At 39.9% G+C, this 19,963-nt stretch overlaps 1 protein-coding gene across 2 annotated transcripts in view; it reads right to left on the bottom strand.

Annotated features, from left to right (window-relative positions):
- Positions 1 to 347: 347 nt before the first annotated feature.
- Positions 348 to 19,963, bottom strand: part of alcama (activated leukocyte cell adhesion molecule a) — a 101,955-nt gene continuing 82,339 nt past the window's right edge. Inside the window, exons 9-16 of one of the 2 annotated variants that reach the window (XM_017691358.2) lie at positions 15,532 to 15,644; positions 14,027 to 14,153; positions 13,555 to 13,676; positions 7,609 to 7,738; positions 5,838 to 5,867; positions 5,404 to 5,512; positions 5,076 to 5,198; positions 348 to 2,496 (exon numbers count right to left, since the gene is read on the bottom strand). In XM_017691358.2, the coding sequence (XP_017546847.1) occupies positions 5,108 to 5,198; positions 5,404 to 5,512; positions 5,838 to 5,867; positions 7,609 to 7,738; positions 13,555 to 13,676; positions 14,027 to 14,153; positions 15,532 to 15,644 (722 nt within the window). In that variant the 3' untranslated portion in view covers positions 348 to 2,496; positions 5,076 to 5,107. The remainder of the gene's footprint in view (positions 2,497 to 5,075; positions 5,199 to 5,403; positions 5,513 to 5,837; positions 5,868 to 7,608; positions 7,739 to 13,554; positions 13,677 to 14,026; positions 14,154 to 15,531; positions 15,645 to 19,963) is intronic. The other variant, XM_017691361.2, reaches the window with a different exon arrangement.

The following is a 19,963-nucleotide window of genomic DNA, read 5'->3' as shown; positions in this document are numbered from 1 at the left end:
CCCAAAGTCCTTCCACTATGAACACAAAAAGACCTGAGGTCATTCGCAGTGGGTTCCCTTCCAGGTTCACCTCAACAGAACTCGGTTCGGTTCTTTTAAAACGAACTATATGTGAAAACACTGCAAATGTCACGATGAATGGTCCAAAACAAACGGGCAAAAATTCTGGTTCCATTGACTTCCATTAAGAGTAGTTTTTTCCCCCTTCTCCATTCTGGAGATGCGGTTTTCTTCCCACACCAGTGATCTACGTGTTTAATCTCCGCTTTAATCAGTTCAGCAGTGACCACTTCAGCACTGAACACGTCACAGAAAACAAAAAGACTGACCGACAACAAAACGCAGCATTTCTTCAAAATGTACACTTTATTCTCAACAAAAGTACAAAACCAAAAGTCTATTTACAAACACTTTATGGCCTTCTTCTCGATCACCCTCTTTGGTTTCACTGCTGCCCTGATGGTCTGGAATAAACATAGGCATGACAAATAAAAAAAACAACCCAGTGACATGAAGTGAACCTCAACATGGCCTTTAAGAACAAAGAGATGAAAAGAAACCAAAGGAAAAATCAAGTCACCTGTCCATCCTGCAGTGGTGGAAGTAGCACATTTTGAAGGTATAAATAAAGTGGGGGGGCAATTTTAATATGCCTAACTAGTGTCCAGGCAGAAGTGTAGCTAACCTCACATTCTCACACAATATAAATAGCCAAACATGAGCTAAACACGAAGACCAGACGTATTTACAACAAACCTCTTCTGACCAGTGAACTCAGCAATGCCTCAGAACAACCACAAGCCAAGGACTACAGTGTGGGCCACTAACTCGACCATCTCACACATGAGGAACACCAAGAAACTGAAATATATATATATCTATATATCCTGAAAACAACTCAAAGCTGTTGATGTGCAGCCTTGTGCAAAAGTTTGGGCACCCCTGGTCAAATCTTGGTTTGTTGGTATTGTAACTGCAAACTAGAGGGAATGACTTAAACGGCCCATTTCTGCACATTTTAGTGCAAAATTGGCTTTTTTTTTTAAACAAAAACAGAACTCAACATTTTAATTTCTGAACCATGTTAAATTCAGCAGTCATCATGCATTAAAAATGATAGAAACTAATTTATACTTTAATCTGAACAAGGGCGTGCAGACTTTTGCACAAGCAAAAGGGCACAACAGCTTAACGATGAGCTGCACATCAAGCAAAAATGAAAGCAGAAGAAACCAAGAGAAATTCCTCACACGACACGTTTCATCATAAACACAGAGCTGTGTAGGACACTGCACTTCAACTGCTCAACACAAAGACTCCTCTCTGGCTTAGGGAACAAAGAGGGAGCTCAACACGACTTCTTTCTTCAGCTATTGATCTATTTCTTTAAAAAAATAAATAAATAAAGGGAGGCGTCGAGGCTCAGTGTGCAAGGCTGTAGGATGCGTTGTGTGGAGCTGCTGACATTAATGTACCTCGTGACTTATGGCTGCACTAAAATCTGGGAAAAACTGGTCAGGATTTAGTGTCTGTTCAACATAATCCCTTGTGTTTGGGTTAGTGTGTTTGATCCAGTTGCCTGGGCCTGGAACAGCCTTCAGTGACTTTGTTAAGGCTTTCAGTAACTTAGTGGAAACAAGACTAACTTGCATTAAGGCCAGCGAAGGGTTCACCTGGACACGCCCCTACATTCAACAATTTACACATCTTTGACTGAAAAACGACTCTAGCCTATAACTATAACTAAAACTACGGCTACAGAGCAACCGGTTTCTCCAAGCGCTCGGAGACAATCAGCTTCGCTTCTCGGACCACTGTGAATCAAATCGATTTTCGGATGGAGAGGGGTGGCGGCAGCCTAAAAGAAGTACTGATCAATGAAAGCAAACCACCCGAACTGAGGAAAAGAGAGCGTAACAGCAGTGAAGTCTTCATTCCTCCAGGATCCAGCAGGCTTCACAGGAGCAGATTAACTCAGGAGAGAGAGAGAGAGAGAGATCACTCAATCCTGCATCAACTAAACCTGAATTATACAGTATTCTCAGCTTTGAGCAAAGAGAATGTGCTCGCTATGACATATTTACAAAGGCCTGAAAGTGTACAGTGAACTTTCTTTTTCTACTAAAAAGAGGGGAGGGGGGAGGAGGGAGGAGCTCGAACCCACCACACCTGCAACGCGCATGAAACAAAGAGCATTCACCAGGAACACAAGAAAATCAAATCATAACAGTTCAAAAATAAAACCAAAAAGACTCCGTTTTCAGTGCAGACTAAATTTACAACACAAGTGGCTATTTTTTTCTTTCGAGATGGAGGGATGGTGGAGGATTTCTTCTGGAAACTGTTCTTCAGGGTTTTGCGACATTCTGTAAGTATTCTGCGATGCACACGTATGCAGCTTGAACCAGAGCGACTGCGTCCAATCAGGCATCAGAGATCAAATGATAGACATGTTGTGGTGTTGTACAGCACATTCAGTGTGGCAAGGCCTCTCTTCTGTGTGAGAGAGAGAGAGAGAGAGAGAGAGAGAGAGAGCTTAGATATACAACCTTTCTGTTATGAGAAACAAAACAGATTTAGCCCCCTCCCCCTCCCCCTCCCCCTCCAAAAGTCTTTTCAGAGTGAAATGAGGAGAAAAAAAGAAAAGCTGGCTAGTTTGCTGAGCGAGCGACCAAAGACGCCCACAAACGCGAGAATTTTCTCCATTAAAAATTATGATCCCCACTGTTTTATCTTAATGTCATTTCACTGTATTATGGTCCTTTTCTTCATAACAAGCATAAAAATCACTATCACTATCTCAGTAGCCAGCTGGTTAAATTTCCCGTTCCACCTTAAATAGTGCCTCAGTTACATCCTGGCATTTCAGGCATCAGAACTGCTGCTCCATTTAAGGTAGAATGGGAAAATTAAAACAACAAGCTGGAGAATATCTGACTTAAGCTTCATATCACTGAAGAATTAGAGCCGGGCGATAATAAATAATTGCCCCCCTCTTTGAAGGGATATGATTCCTGAAATGTAACTAAAGCCCAGCAGTGAGGAGCTGAACTTCACCCTCCTCTGCTGTCCCTGCAGACGGGCAGGGTCGCCTACAGAGCAGCGCTGGTAGCCTGTTAATGAAGTCATGTTCTTTTCGTTGGGTCCCATTTCATAGAGGAAGATTTCAACTACTAACTTTTGTAACTCAGTTCTAAGCTGCAAGATGACACTCGAAAACAAGGGGTTGGGATAGAAGTAAGAAATGGGACTTGGCCTTAGTTGACTTTGCCCTTCAGCAATTCCTATTAAGAAACCCTTTCATGTCATGATTCCTCTGTAGTACAGACCTCAGCAGTCATCGGTTAATTAACTGCCATAATATTGACAGATAAACAATCCACAAAGCCACATTAACCCTTGATAATTGCACTGATGTAGGAGGGTCCATTAAGCATCATGTAACTCTGCAGTTCCTCAAAAGTACTAAAATCTGAGTGAGCTGTACTTTTACAGATGTGTCAGAAGGCCTTGTTAAATTAGATGACAGAATATGACAGGAGAGGGGGCGTTTAATTGTGCTATAATTTTATACAACACCTCTGCAAAATCAAGAAAAGTGAAAAAAGCAAAGTCCTGAACTGTGATGGAGGTTCCTTCCACCAAAAAATGTAGTAACCTTTGCAGGTTCGGTTTTTTCAATACTTGAATGTCATTTTGTTCCAGTCTGTAAAGCATTTCAGCTCATCTTGTTTGACAAACTGTATTCTGTTTGTTTCTGGCTAATTCCAGTCTGTTTGGTTGTTCTGCCGTCACAGCTGACTGAAAAGCTTGCTTAGGGGCAAAGACAGGTTCAGAATTGGATGTAGATTTGCTGCACTCGTCTTCAGAATCTAACCAAACGGCTGACAGAAGTTTCAGAAAGGTTTTCTAATGTAAACGTTTTGTGTTTTTGTGTGCGCTAAAGTCAGGCTGAAACTCAGTAATGATTAGCTGCAGTGTAAAGGGAGTCTTGGCCATGAAGTCATAAAGGAGGAGATGGGAAAACTCATAACGCTCAACATAGTGTCTGTTTACAGAGACAAAAAAAATGCATATATATATATAAAGCCAATCCGCTAGCTGGTTAATATACTACCTGGGGAAAAAGAACATGTTTTATGTGTTTGTGTGTTACTGAGCCAAATTGTTTATCAGACTTTACCAGTGATTCCAAGTACTTCTGAAACCATAATCTGACCTTCAGGTTCAGGTATTTTGGTCTCTCTGCATTTAGAGGACAAATTTGGTCTTGTGTGGCTGGAAATAACTGCCCTGCAGCATTGCAAAGATCATCACAGGGGGTCACAGGGGTCATAGGTGTGCTTATCGAGTACTATGCAACTGTTACTTTCAACACAACCTGACTGGTGGAAAAGTCACTAAAAATGTCTTATGAATGGACTGTTATGCTGTGCACATGAACCCCTGAGCAAATCGATGAAAAACAGATGAAATAACCTGGTTTTGTTTAATCTGAGGGACCCCAAACTTATTTTCTTGAGAGTTAAGCTTTGAACTGAAGCATTTAGTGAACAATCGAAATAAAACAAAACTAAATGTTTTACACCTCAAATCTTAAATCTAAGTAGTATTAACCCCAGTGTGGAAAAACTACATCTGTGGCACCATTTGCTTGACTAATACAACACAGCAGTGCCAGTGGAAATAAACATTATCACTGCGGTTGTAATTTGGAGAGCAAAAATGACTGCATTGCACACTGCTATATTAGGATGTGTTCATTATTATGACAAATTCAAAATGAAATGACTACAATATTCAGTAATGGGAGACAGAAAGTTACTGCAGCCTGTAGCTGCTCTGCTTTTGCATCATGCATAAAAACACTCCTTACCCTTTACAATCACAGTAGCACAGACTCAAGTGACTTTAGTTCATTATTTCTCACTTGTAGCACAACAGTGTAAAATATGTATGTAAATATGCAAATAGTTCTTACATTTTAAAAGTAACAAAATAAAGAGTAATGAGCATTAAGCTTTGAAAATAAATTATAAGGTACAGCTGTGATGTGAGAGGAGCTGTGAGCTCACCTTCTCAGTGTGTAGGGGTTGTGTGAGCTGCTCTAAACGTCTGGCCTGTGGCTGTTCTCCTCCAGCTTCTTGCTCTCCTCTGAGGTGCCCATCTCCTTCTCGCCCGTCTTCCAGCTGCCTTGTCTGAGAGAGATGTGACAGTGTTAGTCTTCATGGCAGATGTTAAAGAGCTTTTTCAGCCAAATCAGAAAACGATGCAGTGTCTTTACTTCTCGTTGCGAGGTAAGAAGCATGCACTCCTATACTGCCTATGATTTCAGCTTCCTCATAATGCACAGATTTATAAAAAAAACATTATGGCATATTTGTTCACAGAGAACAAAAGTACCTTCTCTTCATGTAGAGCCAGTAGATGATGCCCACCACAGCGGCGGCAACAAGGAGGCCCACCACCACACCCACGATCAGCTTGGCCTTGTCCTCGTCCTCTGGTAAGTCTGCATGGAAGATCAGAGAGGTACTGGTCAACAAGGACAGCTCAATGCCCAAAAAACGTGCAACACTGTTTATTCCGATCACAGGTTCCAAAATAAATGACTGATGAGCAAAAAAGTGAAATTAAGAAAGTTTGTCATAATGCTGGGATGCTTGACACCCCTTCACGTTCAGCTGGGCTGCGGCTCACGTGGGGAGAGAGAGAGTGTGCAGAGCATTATGAGAGGCTTACAGACCTCACCAAACGTAGGAACTGCACATTTTTAGCTTAATGCATAAAAACCTGTTTTACTAAAACACCGAAAGAATGAAATCAAAAACTCTTACCTTGTTTTTCCTTTCTGCGATCGTCTATTACTGAAATCAGATATGAAATTAAATTAAATTTAAGGCAACTGGAAACCAAATGGGTACTAATCTATAACAACAATGCAAGCCAAAATGTCCCCAGAGTCCACCACCAAAGCGTGGTTTTAGAAAGTAGAAAAAGTCAGAAGCATTTTCACATTTTAGTCAGTAATTTCCTACTCGGTGTAGTTCAGCATTTAGTAAGGAGGAAGACCACTAGCATGCAGTGGTGGCCTGAGAGGCAAAAGGACAGAAGATCAGTCAAGCACCCCAGCACAGGCAAACAGAACCAGAAACCCAGATCTCAAAAGCTAGACAGATAGAAAGTTAGAGGACTAAAAACAGCTGGTCAGGCCAACAGACAGACAGCTAGAGAGATGGGAGGAGAGATATCTAAATAGATGCACAGATAGACAATGGAGCCCCACTGTGGCCACAACTTGGTATGGCGTAAAAATGAGATCCTAAGTTAGTAAGGTGTGGGAATGGGATCCTAAAGTGTGGCCACGACTTAGTATGGCATGATCTTCTTCCCACACCTTACTAAGTCGTGGCCATGACTTAATTATCTAATTCCCACACCTTGCTAAGCCGTGGCCATACATTAGGACCTCATTCCCATGCGTTAATAAGCCGTGGCCAAGCATGATTTTTATTTATATGGGATACCACCAGCAAGGCTCTGTAATGGAATATAGACAGACAGCTAGATAGATAGACAAGAAAAAAGGTAGCTAAGCTAATAGCTATAGTCAGACAAACATGTAGCTAGATAGAAAAGCAGGCAAGCTGATAAACAGTAAGAGTGTAAAAATTTCAATACATATCAAACAATCTAAATTAAAACAGCGTATCGCTGTGGTGTGATATATTTTAGGTGTCTCACATTGACCATCTTTTATGGAAACTACTGTCAATACAGAGGTGTGTCAGAGTGAAGTGGGCAGGGATGGGGAGGGGCTTATGTTAGGCACACACCCACACGCTGGGCTTTTTCTAAATCAGTTATAAATTATAGGGGCTGTAAAATTTGGGCTTTATTTGTAGGACAGAACAAAATGAGAACTTATCTGAGCCAAATCAGTCTGTGTGATATAGAATTAGAGCACAGCAGAACACACGTCTAATCTAACTGAATCTCGACATCAGAATTAATGTGTGCTCTGCTGCATTAACGTATGAACACAATGCACATTTTTAGGCTCTGTTTATTTCTGCTTTATTGAAAACGTATCATATGGAGACACCACCATATTATATTGAATCAATTTTGAGTTTTGTGTATTGTTACACACCTGACAGATAGATAGATAGATAGATAGATAGATAGATAGATAGATAGATAGATAGATAGAAATAAGAAAACTCATGCTCTGCATAGTAACACCGTGTTCACACAAACACACATATACACACACTGAGCTCGTGGTCAAACCTGCATTCCTTCTTCTGCAGCTTTGATGAATAAGGGCCAGTGCGTTTAAAGCCTGGTGTATGTCAGGGACTTGACCGTCAAACTGACCTCATAATTAAAACTCGGTTATCCTGTGCATGGATTTCTATGTTCCCTGACTGTATTATTCTTTTCTACACTTGTCTAGTCTTTATTATAATGTCACTGATCTTCCCTGACGAAGTGGTGTGTGTATCTGTGTGTTTGTGTGCGTGCCTGCCAATCAGAGGTTAGATAAACTCGTTAAATTAGTTAGTATAAACCCAGTAGCAGGAGCTGAAGTTCTTCAGTACTTACAGGATGACACATTGATGGTCTTGCTGTCCAAGCCTAAATTATTGGCGACCTGACAAGTGACCGTCAGGTTCATAGTGGGCACGACAGTCAGTCTGTAGGTAGCTTTTCCATTGACATACGAGCTCTCACTCTGCAAATGAACACAGACACAATCAAACAAATCTCTTACCTCTTACAAAACCACCTGACCATATTAAACCAGAGCCATTAAAAATTACAGGATGGAGAATGGGTCAGACCTACTACAATGGCTTGTACATACCACATCACTGTGTTAGAAACTGCCCTTTACATTGTGTGAACACTGAACGACTTATGAAATGGTCCAAAACTACTTATTTACATTAACATACATTTAAGTTAAGAGCACTTTTTCTTACAACAGCACCACTGTGGAGATACAAGAATTGAATTCAGTCAAAAAGACTCATTTAAGGTCTTGGGAATTTTACACACGATATAAACTTATTTTTAAGTTTACTTTAAGTTTTACTAAAGCGAAGCATTATTTTCTACACCCAGCAAAGTCTGAAAAACAACAGAAAAGTTATAAATATAACACAGCAATGCTTAACAGCAGCTTATCAATCCTAACTGACTGGGTGTGGTCCTGATACGCTTGCTGGGTTAGCTTCCGCTTGGTCATTGTTAAGTTTCTTTAAGAAAGAGACCAAATGATAACAGTTTATTTGAAGTTATATGGGTGGGTCAAACCACATTAGGCTTGTGGTCAGTGAAGCAGTGATTACACACGTGCTAAGAGTAGGACCACCCAGTTTATCCTGATAGAGGAGAATATTAGCAAAAGACATTGGCCACTTACTAGGACTGGAAAGTTTTTCAAAGGACATATTTTATATGGGGGTCATTCTACAGAAACATCCACTATTTTATCCATAGAAGTCACTGGTGTTCCTGATCGTCATTGGTGTTACAAGCAAGAAAGGTAACACCAGAGACGTTTTTAATGAACAATGCATTTTACAAAACGGCTGCTACAGAGCATCAAACCGCATGCTGTCAGTCATGGAACATCCACTATTATATGTAATTTAATCCATTTGTGTTTTCTTTTTTCACAATTACCTCAGAATAAAGTTGGTCACACCAGTGACCTCAGCTATAAGCTTCAAATGAAATCATGAGGTAAATGAGAAAATCTCTGATAACTGAAAGACACAGTGGACTCACCATGTGCTTTTCTTCATAGATCCTCAGAAAATAGGTCTAAGGAAGTCAAGTGACGTCATCAGTGTGATTTTTATTTCAAAACAAGAGATTTTGTGTTGCACAGTAACACCAGTGACACGAATCCTGGAGACAATAACTTTCCTATTTTATATATGAAAATATATATATATATATATATATATTTGCTGTTTGTTTTCTTGCTGTCTTAAATAATTTATTTTATAGTTGGGTATAGATTATTATTACAGTTAAAATTGCAGAGCTCTTCTGTGGTGCTTGGAATTCCAGATAATTGATTTAAAAACCAATATTGCTAAATTGAGGCTCAAGAAGGTGCAACTGTTATAATAACTGTTTTGTTTTAAAATATAAATAAATTGTATCACTAACATGTTTTTCAAATTTAATATATCTGTAAACACTAGGGACACAAAAATGGACATTGCTATAGAATGACCCATGTATGCTGTGTGCCCACAAGAACAAGAAAGAAAACACAGATTTAGCTTCCCTGTGGCTTTAAAACAGAAAGACTGAAAAAGTAACTGATCGGATTTTAGTAGCACAGTGAGATCATTAGCGAAGATGCAGCTCAATTTATGGCCACTAGAGGGCCACAATTCACTGCTGTTTTCCAGTAGCCAGCTTGTGGTGCACAGCCAAAGCTGACAGTAACCACACACACAAATACACACTTACACACTGACACACGGATGGAAAGGCACCAGCACAGTGTGACTAAACTTCTTAGAGCCAATAATCAGGCCGCTATTAAACTGCATACACCACTGTGCTCTCAAATTACCAAACCCCCTCCAGCATTAGTGCCATTACACAGCTCATCCCCTGCACAAACCCGACAGTACACAGCTCTCATTCCACTAATACCATCACTGTGCTGCTTCACACAAATCAAACACACACCCTGCTTTGCCACATATTACTTTTCTACACAGCAGTGAAATCCATACCTCATAAAAGCTTCCCGCCTACTCACCATGTAGAATATGAATGCTCCAGAACTATTACAACCACAGTGCTCAGTAATGACTTCAGCACTATTGTGTACTGTATCTATGGGGGCTTCAGAGGATTCTGATGAGAATAAGCTCAGAGAAGTGCGAGAAGTGTTTTTAGGGCTGGCAGGAGGGATATATGTTGATATGAATGAACTGGGGACCCATATAAAGATGTAATACACTAAAATAACCTATATATACACACACACACACACACACACACACACACACACACACACACACACTCACTCACTGGTACACTTACCTTCTATCTACACTCATTCATTTCATCAGGTCCACTTGCCGTATACAACAATGAGCAAAGGTCAGAGACCACCCTTCATTTATCTCATTTCTACCAACTGAGTAGTAGAGGTGGGTTACCCCTGTCCAAAACATGAAAAGCCTCCCCAGGAGTTTGTTCCAACAGCCTGGCTTCTCTAGTTTGCTCAAAACATCGGCAGATGTGTTCAGGCAGTTGGAAGAAAATCCCGGTGAGGCTTTTAACCTTGTGGACATGATTACCCACCACTGAGTTATTAATTTTTCATTCAGCATAGCTGAGATAAAATATGACAATCAATTGCATGAAGGAAGAAGAAGCACCAAAAACAGGAGTTTCCAAAACAGGAGTTAAAAAATCATCTTATAAAACAGATGGTTCCGGTCCTAAAATCTGATTGGCTGAGCCGCCGATCGAAACCATTGTGAAATCCACTATAGGGCCACACCTTCACAACTACTGAACTCTGTTACTGTGCCACAGCATGAAACCCTTGCGCTGTTAATGGAATAATCTTAGACTCTAGGCTGGTCGCATGGAGCCCCGAGTACACTGATGAAGTAAGAACCTTCTTTTTGTTAATCTGATGACATATGTTCTAAATTAGGCTAAAACAGGCTAAAAGATAGCAAACACACTAAACTTCATCAATAATATCACAGGCATGAATTGACATACACACAGTAAGATTAACTGTAAAACTGTTTCGGCCAGTTGTACCGTCTAACCCAGGCTGAATCCCAAACTGCCCTGTACTAAATAAATAGTGTGCTAGCTAGGAAAGTTAAAAAATTCTAGCCTCTACAGCCAAACAGTGGATCAGTTATTGGGTGTGGATGTATCTGAATCCCAAATGACTGTTTCTTAGCTGCATTTTCAGTGTTGGGCTGTAGAATCTACTATTTAAGTTCCTACATAGTGCACTATGTAGGGAGAAGGGAGCTGTTTGAGAATCGGCCCCAGCAGGAGAAAAGTGGGCTGCTGGATTGGTGCTAAATGAGACTCATGGTGGTAATTTTGTGACCACAAAGTAAAGCAAAAGCTTTTGCATTAAACCATGATGTGTTTTCATATGTTCAATCTGATTTTGCACAGCAAAAATAAAATAAACACCATGAAATGACCGCAGTTTGGTCACAGCGATGGGTGACTGATCATCCTCCTCATTCAGTGGGTCATGGTTGCGTGGCAACGGTACCATACTCTAAAGGAACTTCATTTCTCGGTGAAATACTTGCTTATGTCAATGATTCCGAATAATAAATTACGTTCTGAAAAGTTGTGTATTTTTTCATATTTTATATTTTAGCTGGCATTTTATAAAAGCAATTCGCTGCTCAAGGCTGTGTATTACTGCAATTTTTTCACAGGAAGGGAGTTTTAGGCACTCTGCTTCCACACTCTTGTGGCTTATTCCTTTAACAGATATTAGATACACAGAAAAACCCAGAGCCCAGAACATCATTGAATATGTTTGGGATTATTTGGATCCTGAGAAGCAATAAATGCAGCCAACATCTAAAACAGAACGCTCGAGTTCTGGAAACAAAATTCTTGCAGATTTCTGTGAATCTGAAACATAAGACAAAAAAAATGTAGGATATAAGCATTTAAAATAAATAAATAAATAAATATACTAAAGAATAATTTGCATTACTATTACTTATTAAATAATTGCAATACTGGACATTATTGTTTCCCAAAGCTACTGGCCAGTGAGTATGTAGGTGTTTCATTTTCTTAGGGGAGGAACTATGAAGCACAGCTTGGACAAAACGTTAAGCAGCGGCACTGGCAGCTCGTCTCCGACTGGTGCTGAGTGTGATAACGAGTGTTAGCAGAGCTGTACATCAGCTTAGACACAGACTTCTGATACACTATACAGTTCACATTCCTTCATTAATACACACTCTCACTTCCAGAGGATGCACACATACAGACACAAAAGTCTGGATGGCTTCTCGTTGACCCAACATCAGGGACACCCATTTGGCATCTCTCAGCTCATTATTCAGCCATAGTGCAAATTCATAATGAGGCCAAGCTGGAGCAGCCTCAGCTGCACACCAGGAGACGTGGTGCAGAGTGGAGAGAAGAGGAGGAGAGGAGAGCAGAGAAAGTGAAGGGAGAAAGAGTGGCGCTCTCAGGGTCACTTACATATTAGGCCTGGGTGAAAGAAATGGCTGCGATATTATCGATAATCACAATTTTTTAACCAGGAAATATCAAGCTAATTATTTTTATCTTGATGCCACGTCAAACGCCACCGTGTCTTTTTAAATTGCTGCGTATGCAGTCATTGGAGAGCTCAGCACGTTTGGAGGAAAACGGTAACTTCCAATTCTGTTACATTAGCCAACAGTGACCTGAGGGTTATCCTGCCCACCGAGAGAGAGAGAGAGAGAGACAGAGAGAGAGAGAGGCCAGTTATGCTCTCTTGACCTCTGTCACGGAGGCTGCAGCAGCAGGGATCGAACTCTGTTTTGTTGAATTTAAGAGCTGATTGTACCGTTTCAGTATGGTCTATAATGCTGGGTTAGCTTTCATTTTATCGCTGCATCAGCAGTTCACACATATAAATTCCCTTTTCTTTTAGGTGTTTTTATTTTCTTTATCATTTTAAACACAGCCAGTGTGGTACTGACCTCACCAAGCCCTCTTAACAACATTTTTGATGCAGTACACATGCTCCTCATGTTCTTTTCAAGCATTTTAACCAGAGAACTTGCAGACAGGAGAATTACTGCTCTGTAATGTCTTCCGGGTTTCTCAAACACTAGAGGGCGCTCCCGAGAAAGTCCAAAATGAATGGGTTAACATGGAGCATTTGAGGAAAATCATAGTTTATAAATGCTTAAACACTTTTAATGTTAAATAATACAATCATTTCCTGAACACAGAGCAGCATAAAACATTTGAACACCGCTGTTATATTTTTAAGAGCTTTTAAATTCGAGTTATTGGAGTTTAAAACGGCGGCTCATGTACGTCCGTGACGTCTGTGAGCACAGACAGCCAATGAGCTGCTCCGCTCGCCAACCAATCAGCACTCAGTAGCAGTAATGTTATCGTCCTGCTTCCCAAAACCCATTTGCCGTAGAAACAGGAAATAGGAGATATATAGGTAAGTTTCCTTTGTTTATTTTTAGTGAAATGCATCCTTCCACTTTCTAAAATTAAAGTTCTTTAGCTGCTGAGCTCCATTCACTCCCTTTCATTGACGACTCACTCGCGGGTACCCTCGTTAACCGGCTCTGACATCGAATTTTCCAACACATTAGCGCCTCCTCCTGGGCTGGCATGCATATGTGGCTGCTTTTAAATCATTTTTGCATTTTCATGTGAACAATTTATAAAATAAATGTCGGTGTTGACAGGGACGTTTCTGATAAACAATACACTTCAGAAGTATCCAGATACAGGTGGACTTGTACTTGATTGTGTGAAACTCACATTGGTTCCATTGACACTCCACTGAACGTTAGGTTGCGGTGAACCCTCTGCTTCACAGATCAGCACCTTGTTTTTTCCATCTGTGCTTTGCTGTTTTGTCAACCTTGTAATCACAGGAATACCTGAGAAAGAGAGAGAGGTACAGAGCATCATATATCATAAACACCTTCAGTACATTCACGGCTTGTCCTCTCTTAATAACACCTCAGATCTCAGAAAAGTTAACTTTATAGGTGAAAAACATTTTAAATGAATGCAGATTCATGTCATGAGATTTATTCTTTGAATCATTTTTACTGGTCCATTAAAGATGAAAAGTTCACACAGTGTTAAAGGCAGTAAGTGTTTTGAAATAATGTAAACAAATACAAAAATATGATAAAGAAATTATTTAATAATAAATGATTTAAAATAACTGCACTGATATCCAATAAATATGGCTCTGAATTCAGAGTGTTAGGGAGTGTGTTACCTTCTACCACCAGATGGAAGGAGGCGCTGCGTTTGATTCCTGCTACAGACATCTCGCACACATACATGCCCGCATGGCCATATGTTAGCTTTGAGAAGTCGGGCTGCTTCTCCAGTTTGCTGTTGTTCTGCAGAAGGAACAAAGTTCAGTTGTTTAACTTTCTCTTTAAAGTATAAAACACATACAGTCTCTAACAGGTCAAATCCACTGCACACAGCACAAATGATCTCACTTTGCTCCCAGTGCCTCACTGGGTTGAGGGGCGTATCTGTCAAGCACCCAGTATGTTAGAGAACCTGTCGACTATAAAGTCGTGGATTTCGAATAAATTCTCTTCTCAGTTAAGTAGGCTTCTCTCGTACACTTGGTTCTAAAATAGCCCTCTTGAATTGAAGATTTCTGTGAAGTATGATGGAACTGTGTAGTTAAAATATTATTTTGCATTCCCACTCATACAGGCTATTATTTATCTGCTCAGCTATGAATTAGAGCTGAACTATTCAATTATTTGACTGGACCTGACACATTTCTCAAATATGTGTCGTTCTCAAGTTCTTCTCAATTTCTCTCAACCAGCCTCCCATTCTTTTACGAGTTACCTTGTACTTTCCCTTCTTTAGCTATTCTACTTCGCTCTTCCTGCCTGCATTAAATACCAGAAATTTTAATCTGACATGCTGGAGTCTTTTGTGCCACTGACCGAATTTACCGCTCCATGAGGCCCATGCTCATGAGAAGATGGGTGTGAGGTTAATAACACATTCAGGAGAATTCGATTCGCTTTTATGTTTTAATACAAAAATCCTTTTTTATGTCATATGTAAATGTTCTCTGTACAGAAAGCATTTTAGGATTGAACAGGTGAAGTCTAACATCCTGCTATATCACCACTGCGCAGTGTGAAGTTTATCCAGACTAAAACATTTGGGCTGTTTATCAGAAGCAGTGTTTGAAGTTTGTTCAAGAGAAATTTATTTATCTGTGATCTAATGACAGGTGTTAATCTTGCTATATGGTAGGCTAACTAGTGTTATCATTAACTGAGGTTTTATTCTGCATTTTAGGTGATGAACCAGTTTGGCACTTTTGAACAGAACTTCTGAGCTTGGGTCAGTTTCAGACTTCAGACAAAGTTTCCAGACTATATTCAGGCTTGGACCAAAATCTCAGGCCCAGTTAAAGCTCTACTATAAAATACAGAGAATAAATGCTTTACAGAACAAAACTGTGCATACGACAAAGAAGAGAGTTGTGTCAACTTTCGTCCAGATGGACTTATGTAGGCACACGCTCATACCATATGCACAATGGTCAGTGCTGTGAACAAAGCTCTTGCTGTTCACTTCAGACTACAGTCATTTCAGCAGACTGTGGTTTAACTATGCAAATTCTAGTAGCCTGAAGACATGAAAACATCAAAAGCCTGTTGCCTCTATATTTGTCTTCGTTCAGCTTTCAAATGACTGCACCAAGTCAGGGTGAGAGTGGCAGGGTGGTATTCTCACCTTAGTCCAGGTCACTGTTGGTTCACTGGAGGAGTTCTTCTCTACCTTCACCTCCAAGGATTCTCCATACTTCTTCAGCACTCTTCCTGAGGGAATGAGGGACAGGTCCAGGTCTGAGAGAGACAAAGAGAAATAGTTGTTTATTATGTCTTCATCAAATACTATGTTGTTGTTGTTGTTGTTGTATTAACATGACTATTGTTACTAATTACTGCTGCTGAAGTTCAGTTATATGTTGGTTTGACCAATTAAACACTTAAGCAAGAAGAAAATTAGCTTCTCTGTAACACACTGCAGATGTAAATACTTGAATGACATCATTTGAATGTACAACAGGAGTAAAGGGGTGTGGAGTCCAGTGAAGTGTGACGTGACAAGTAACGTTTAATGACCATAACTCACAAAGTGGACAGGCATGTGATGCTCATAAAAGGCATTTATGTAACATATTTTTACCATATATCCCGTTTTACTGTGACTCCAAGTGGTCATCTGGTAATGTCTGAATTTGCTAAATTGTTTCCCACAATGAGGGGAAAGTCATGGGCTGGAGGTTAGGGAACCAGCCTCGTGACCGGAAGGTTGCCGGTTCGATCCCCAGACAGCACATGACTGAGGTGTCCTTGAGCAAGACACCTAACCCCCAACTGCTCCCCGGCCGCTGCGGATTGGGCTGCCCACCGCTCCGGGCAAGTGTGCTCACTGCCCCCTAGTGTGTGTGTGCTCACTAGTGTGTATGTGGTGGTTCACTTCACGGATGGGTTAAATGCAGAGGTGAAATTTCCCCGTTGTGGGACTAATAAGGGTCTCTTAATAACTGGAGTCTGTTAGCCTATTACCTGCTGCTGGCCTCACCTAGTGTTCAACTTTATTTGGATGCATTTTATAGACGAAGATGTCAACAATAACAAGACTTTAAGCAGTGAATTGGTGTGGTAGTGGAGCAATATTTTGAGCGGCGTCCACAAACCTCTGGGCAGAACAAAAGGACTCAGTGTGAAGATCAGAAGAAAATGCTTTAAAGCAGAAAGTCAAATGCAGACCCTTAAGCAGTTATAATTCAATACTAATCTAATGTAGTCATTACATTAGATGAAATTTATTCAGAATAATTAAATGTTTAAACTCCTCCAACAGAAAACAGTGTAGAGCTGCATTTTACATTTTGATCAGAGGTTCAAATCTGTTTAGTCCAATAAACGAAGCATAGAAAGACTGCAGCTATGGTTCCTTCAGGCTACTGCATAATGAACTTGAAGCGCGAAGCTGCAACAAATATGTTACAGATAAAGTACAAAGAATAATGCATGCAATATGAGTGAAAGTAACTTAAGTTACTTAAAGTAGTTACTTTCCTACTGTTTGTATCTTTTATTTATAACTCTGAAAACAGGTCCAACACAATGACTTTTATTTCTACCCTCCAGCTGGACAAAAGGAGGAAGCAAGAAATAAGAGTTTATAGTAGAAATGAAGCAGTGTTGCCAGATTGGACAGGTTCCCACCAAACTGGGCAGACTTTGTCTGGATTTGGCAGAGAAAAAAGTGCTTTGAGACATAATTTGAGCTGGTTTTTCATTGTTTTGGTGGGTTTAAAAAAAAGTATATAAAATTAATAATGATAATAATGCAGCTGAAATCTGAATAGGCCTAACTTCTCCCCACATCCAGTCATTTTAGTCACTCTTGTTAAGAGGAGACTGTCGCCCTGCTCATGTGGATCATGGTTAATGTACCTAGTTTATTACTGACGTGATGAATTACTGATTCATGTGCGTTCAGACCTAAAAGGCACAAATTATCTAGCTCAAATGACACTATTGACCGTACATAGTGTGTAATAATAGGAACACTGATATGGCCTGTGATCTCTTCAGCAGAGCCTATAAAGGTAAGCAAGCTTCAGAAATGTGTGAGGAACTGTTAAGCTTGCAGTAGTTTTGCTGTATGTCCTTCAGATTGCATACGAGTCCTATTGAAAACAATCTGCTGAACAATGCTAATATTCTGAAAACAATCTCTTTGAGTGAGCTCTGTACGTTGGAAATAAGATACATTTACACATCAATAATTTAGTTATTTTATTGAAGTTGTTTTTTTAACCAGGCATTTCTTAGATGACTGACAGGGATACTAAAAATTACATTGTTTGAATCTTCGCATCAGTGATTTCAGTGATTGATCCACAGATTTTCATAGATAAGACATCAGCACTTAACATACCCAGAAGCTTATTATTTCATATTATGGTTAAAATGACAAAGACTTTTTTGGGTGATTTTTCATGCATTTTGGTGTGTTTTGAACATTTTTAACAATCTGGCAACCCTGGAGAGAAAGTGGGGTGAGAGACACGAGACAAAATGGTGGCAAAACTCAAATTAACACCAGTGATCTTTTCCTTTCAGTTGAACTTTGCTTTGGGATTTTGGTGACTCCCCTGGACTTTTTTCTTCCAAAAGGTTCCCACTGTGGATCACACCCACATATGATTGTGGAAAATGACGTTTGACCAGGCTGCTGCTGGAAATTCACTAAAGGTAAGACTGTGGGTTTTTTTCATTAGTGATAGCTGCGTCCCTTTAACAGACTCTGAATGGAGATACTGCTTATTATTAATGACTTACTGTCACTATTGGCGTCTTTTTGTTGTTTTTTTAATCATGTAGGTTTAAACGAATTGGTGCTATGGGAGCTGTGTATATTGTAAATATATGGCGTTGGGTCTTTGCCTTGTTTTCCATCATTGTGCATCTTTCTTCTAATGATTTCTAAGCTCTGGCTCAGGATGCTTTATGGTGATCCTCTTGCCTGTTAAATAGTGAGCTGTAATAGTGAGGTAGTGAAAGTATTAATCGTGCTATTGAATAGACAGTACAAAGCACAGCTATAGCACATAGGAAGCACTGCAGCAGAAAAATGCAGATAAACTCTACTTATCGAGAAGGAATAAAACTTCTACCTAACTCTTCACAAACGCTCTCTTTTTAAGCTGACTCTTACACTACCTGAGGTAAAAAATAAAAAAAAAATAAAAAAAAAAGACGGTAAACATGTATCTGTTCATCTTAAAGACGGCCTTTCTTCTTTGAATTTCTAGCCACTGGTCCCTAGTGCAGTTTTGTGGTCTGTGTCTGACTTTAACAAAATAATAGAAAGACACTGAGTGGTGCATTTTTTTGGACCCTCCTGTTGTCTGGAGCCTATAAAGCCCAGTGCTGAATAAATTTGATAAATATCAGATTTGACTGAAATGCCTGGTCCTAGTTACAGACGGCATTTGATCTTTTTTTTTCTTTTCCTCCTCTTAAAGTGTGAAATATTTCTGTACAGTCAGCAAAAAAGAAACTTTAACTAATAAATCCTTGCATGAAATGTTACAGAATTGCTAGCTACAGTCAAACGTTTGAGCACCCATTTGTTGATTTTCTAAAAATAATCTGTTCTGTAATCCTCTACAGAGAACCCACTTCTGTACGCTGTAATGCAAGATTACTGCTTATTTGCTTAATTTAACATATAAGGAAAAAACAAACCATAAAATGTGGCTCATGCAGAAGTTACGGCACATTTAATATGTTATAATCTATTTTTCCAACATATTAAGTCAGCAAATAATAGAAATGATGTGCTAAAATTTGCAGACCAATGCTTAATTGTAAAGATGTGTAATTTGCCCAGGGGTGTTCACCTTTTGCGACTACATGTTGAGTTCTTACATTAATACTAGGCTACATGTAACTACTGTTGTTATGTGACCTAGTTACATCACTTTGTGTTATGCTGGGTTACAACCAATTCTGCAACATTTCATGCTAGATTTATTGAAGAATTGGATCTGATGTTATTTTTCTGCTGGTACCAGGCTGATACTGATACTGGGTATCGGATCAGTGCCATCTCTCATGCCAGTAAGATGCCACCTATCTGGAATTAAACTGAATTGAGAGAGAGCGAGAGAGATATGTCTGGTATCTTCTCACTGCAGGTGTCTCTCATGCTCATCAGTCTTTTATATCAACAGTACTTAACAGCTCACCACATCCCAACCCTACACACACACACACACACACACACACACACACACACACCACCCTTCTGTAAGAACACATTCCATCTGTGAGTGCTGTTTCTTTTTCTTTCTTTTGCTTTATTTATATTAACTCAGCAGAGGCAGTGTGAAATACAAGCATGTTGCTACATCCAACCATCACCCAGACCACATTATGAAGAGCCCTTAGATCTAAACAGTCAAACACACACACGCATGCTCACACCTCAGAGAGTAATTAAGTGTTGGATAGGTGTGAAAACGTAGCCGTCTGCTATAGTCTCTGCTCGACGTGAGTCACAAACTCTAATTAGTCCAACTGACCAGTGTCTTCCACCTCTGCCGACCCCGGCGGAGATAAATTTGATTAACACGTCTCTT

This window comes from Pygocentrus nattereri, chromosome 18 (assembly GCF_015220715.1).
Source record: "Pygocentrus nattereri isolate fPygNat1 chromosome 18, fPygNat1.pri, whole genome shotgun sequence".
Taxonomy (NCBI): domain Eukaryota; kingdom Metazoa; phylum Chordata; class Actinopteri; order Characiformes; family Serrasalmidae; genus Pygocentrus; species Pygocentrus nattereri.
The sequence above is the reverse complement of the archived record's forward strand: the minus strand, read 5'-3'. Positions and strand labels throughout refer to the sequence as shown.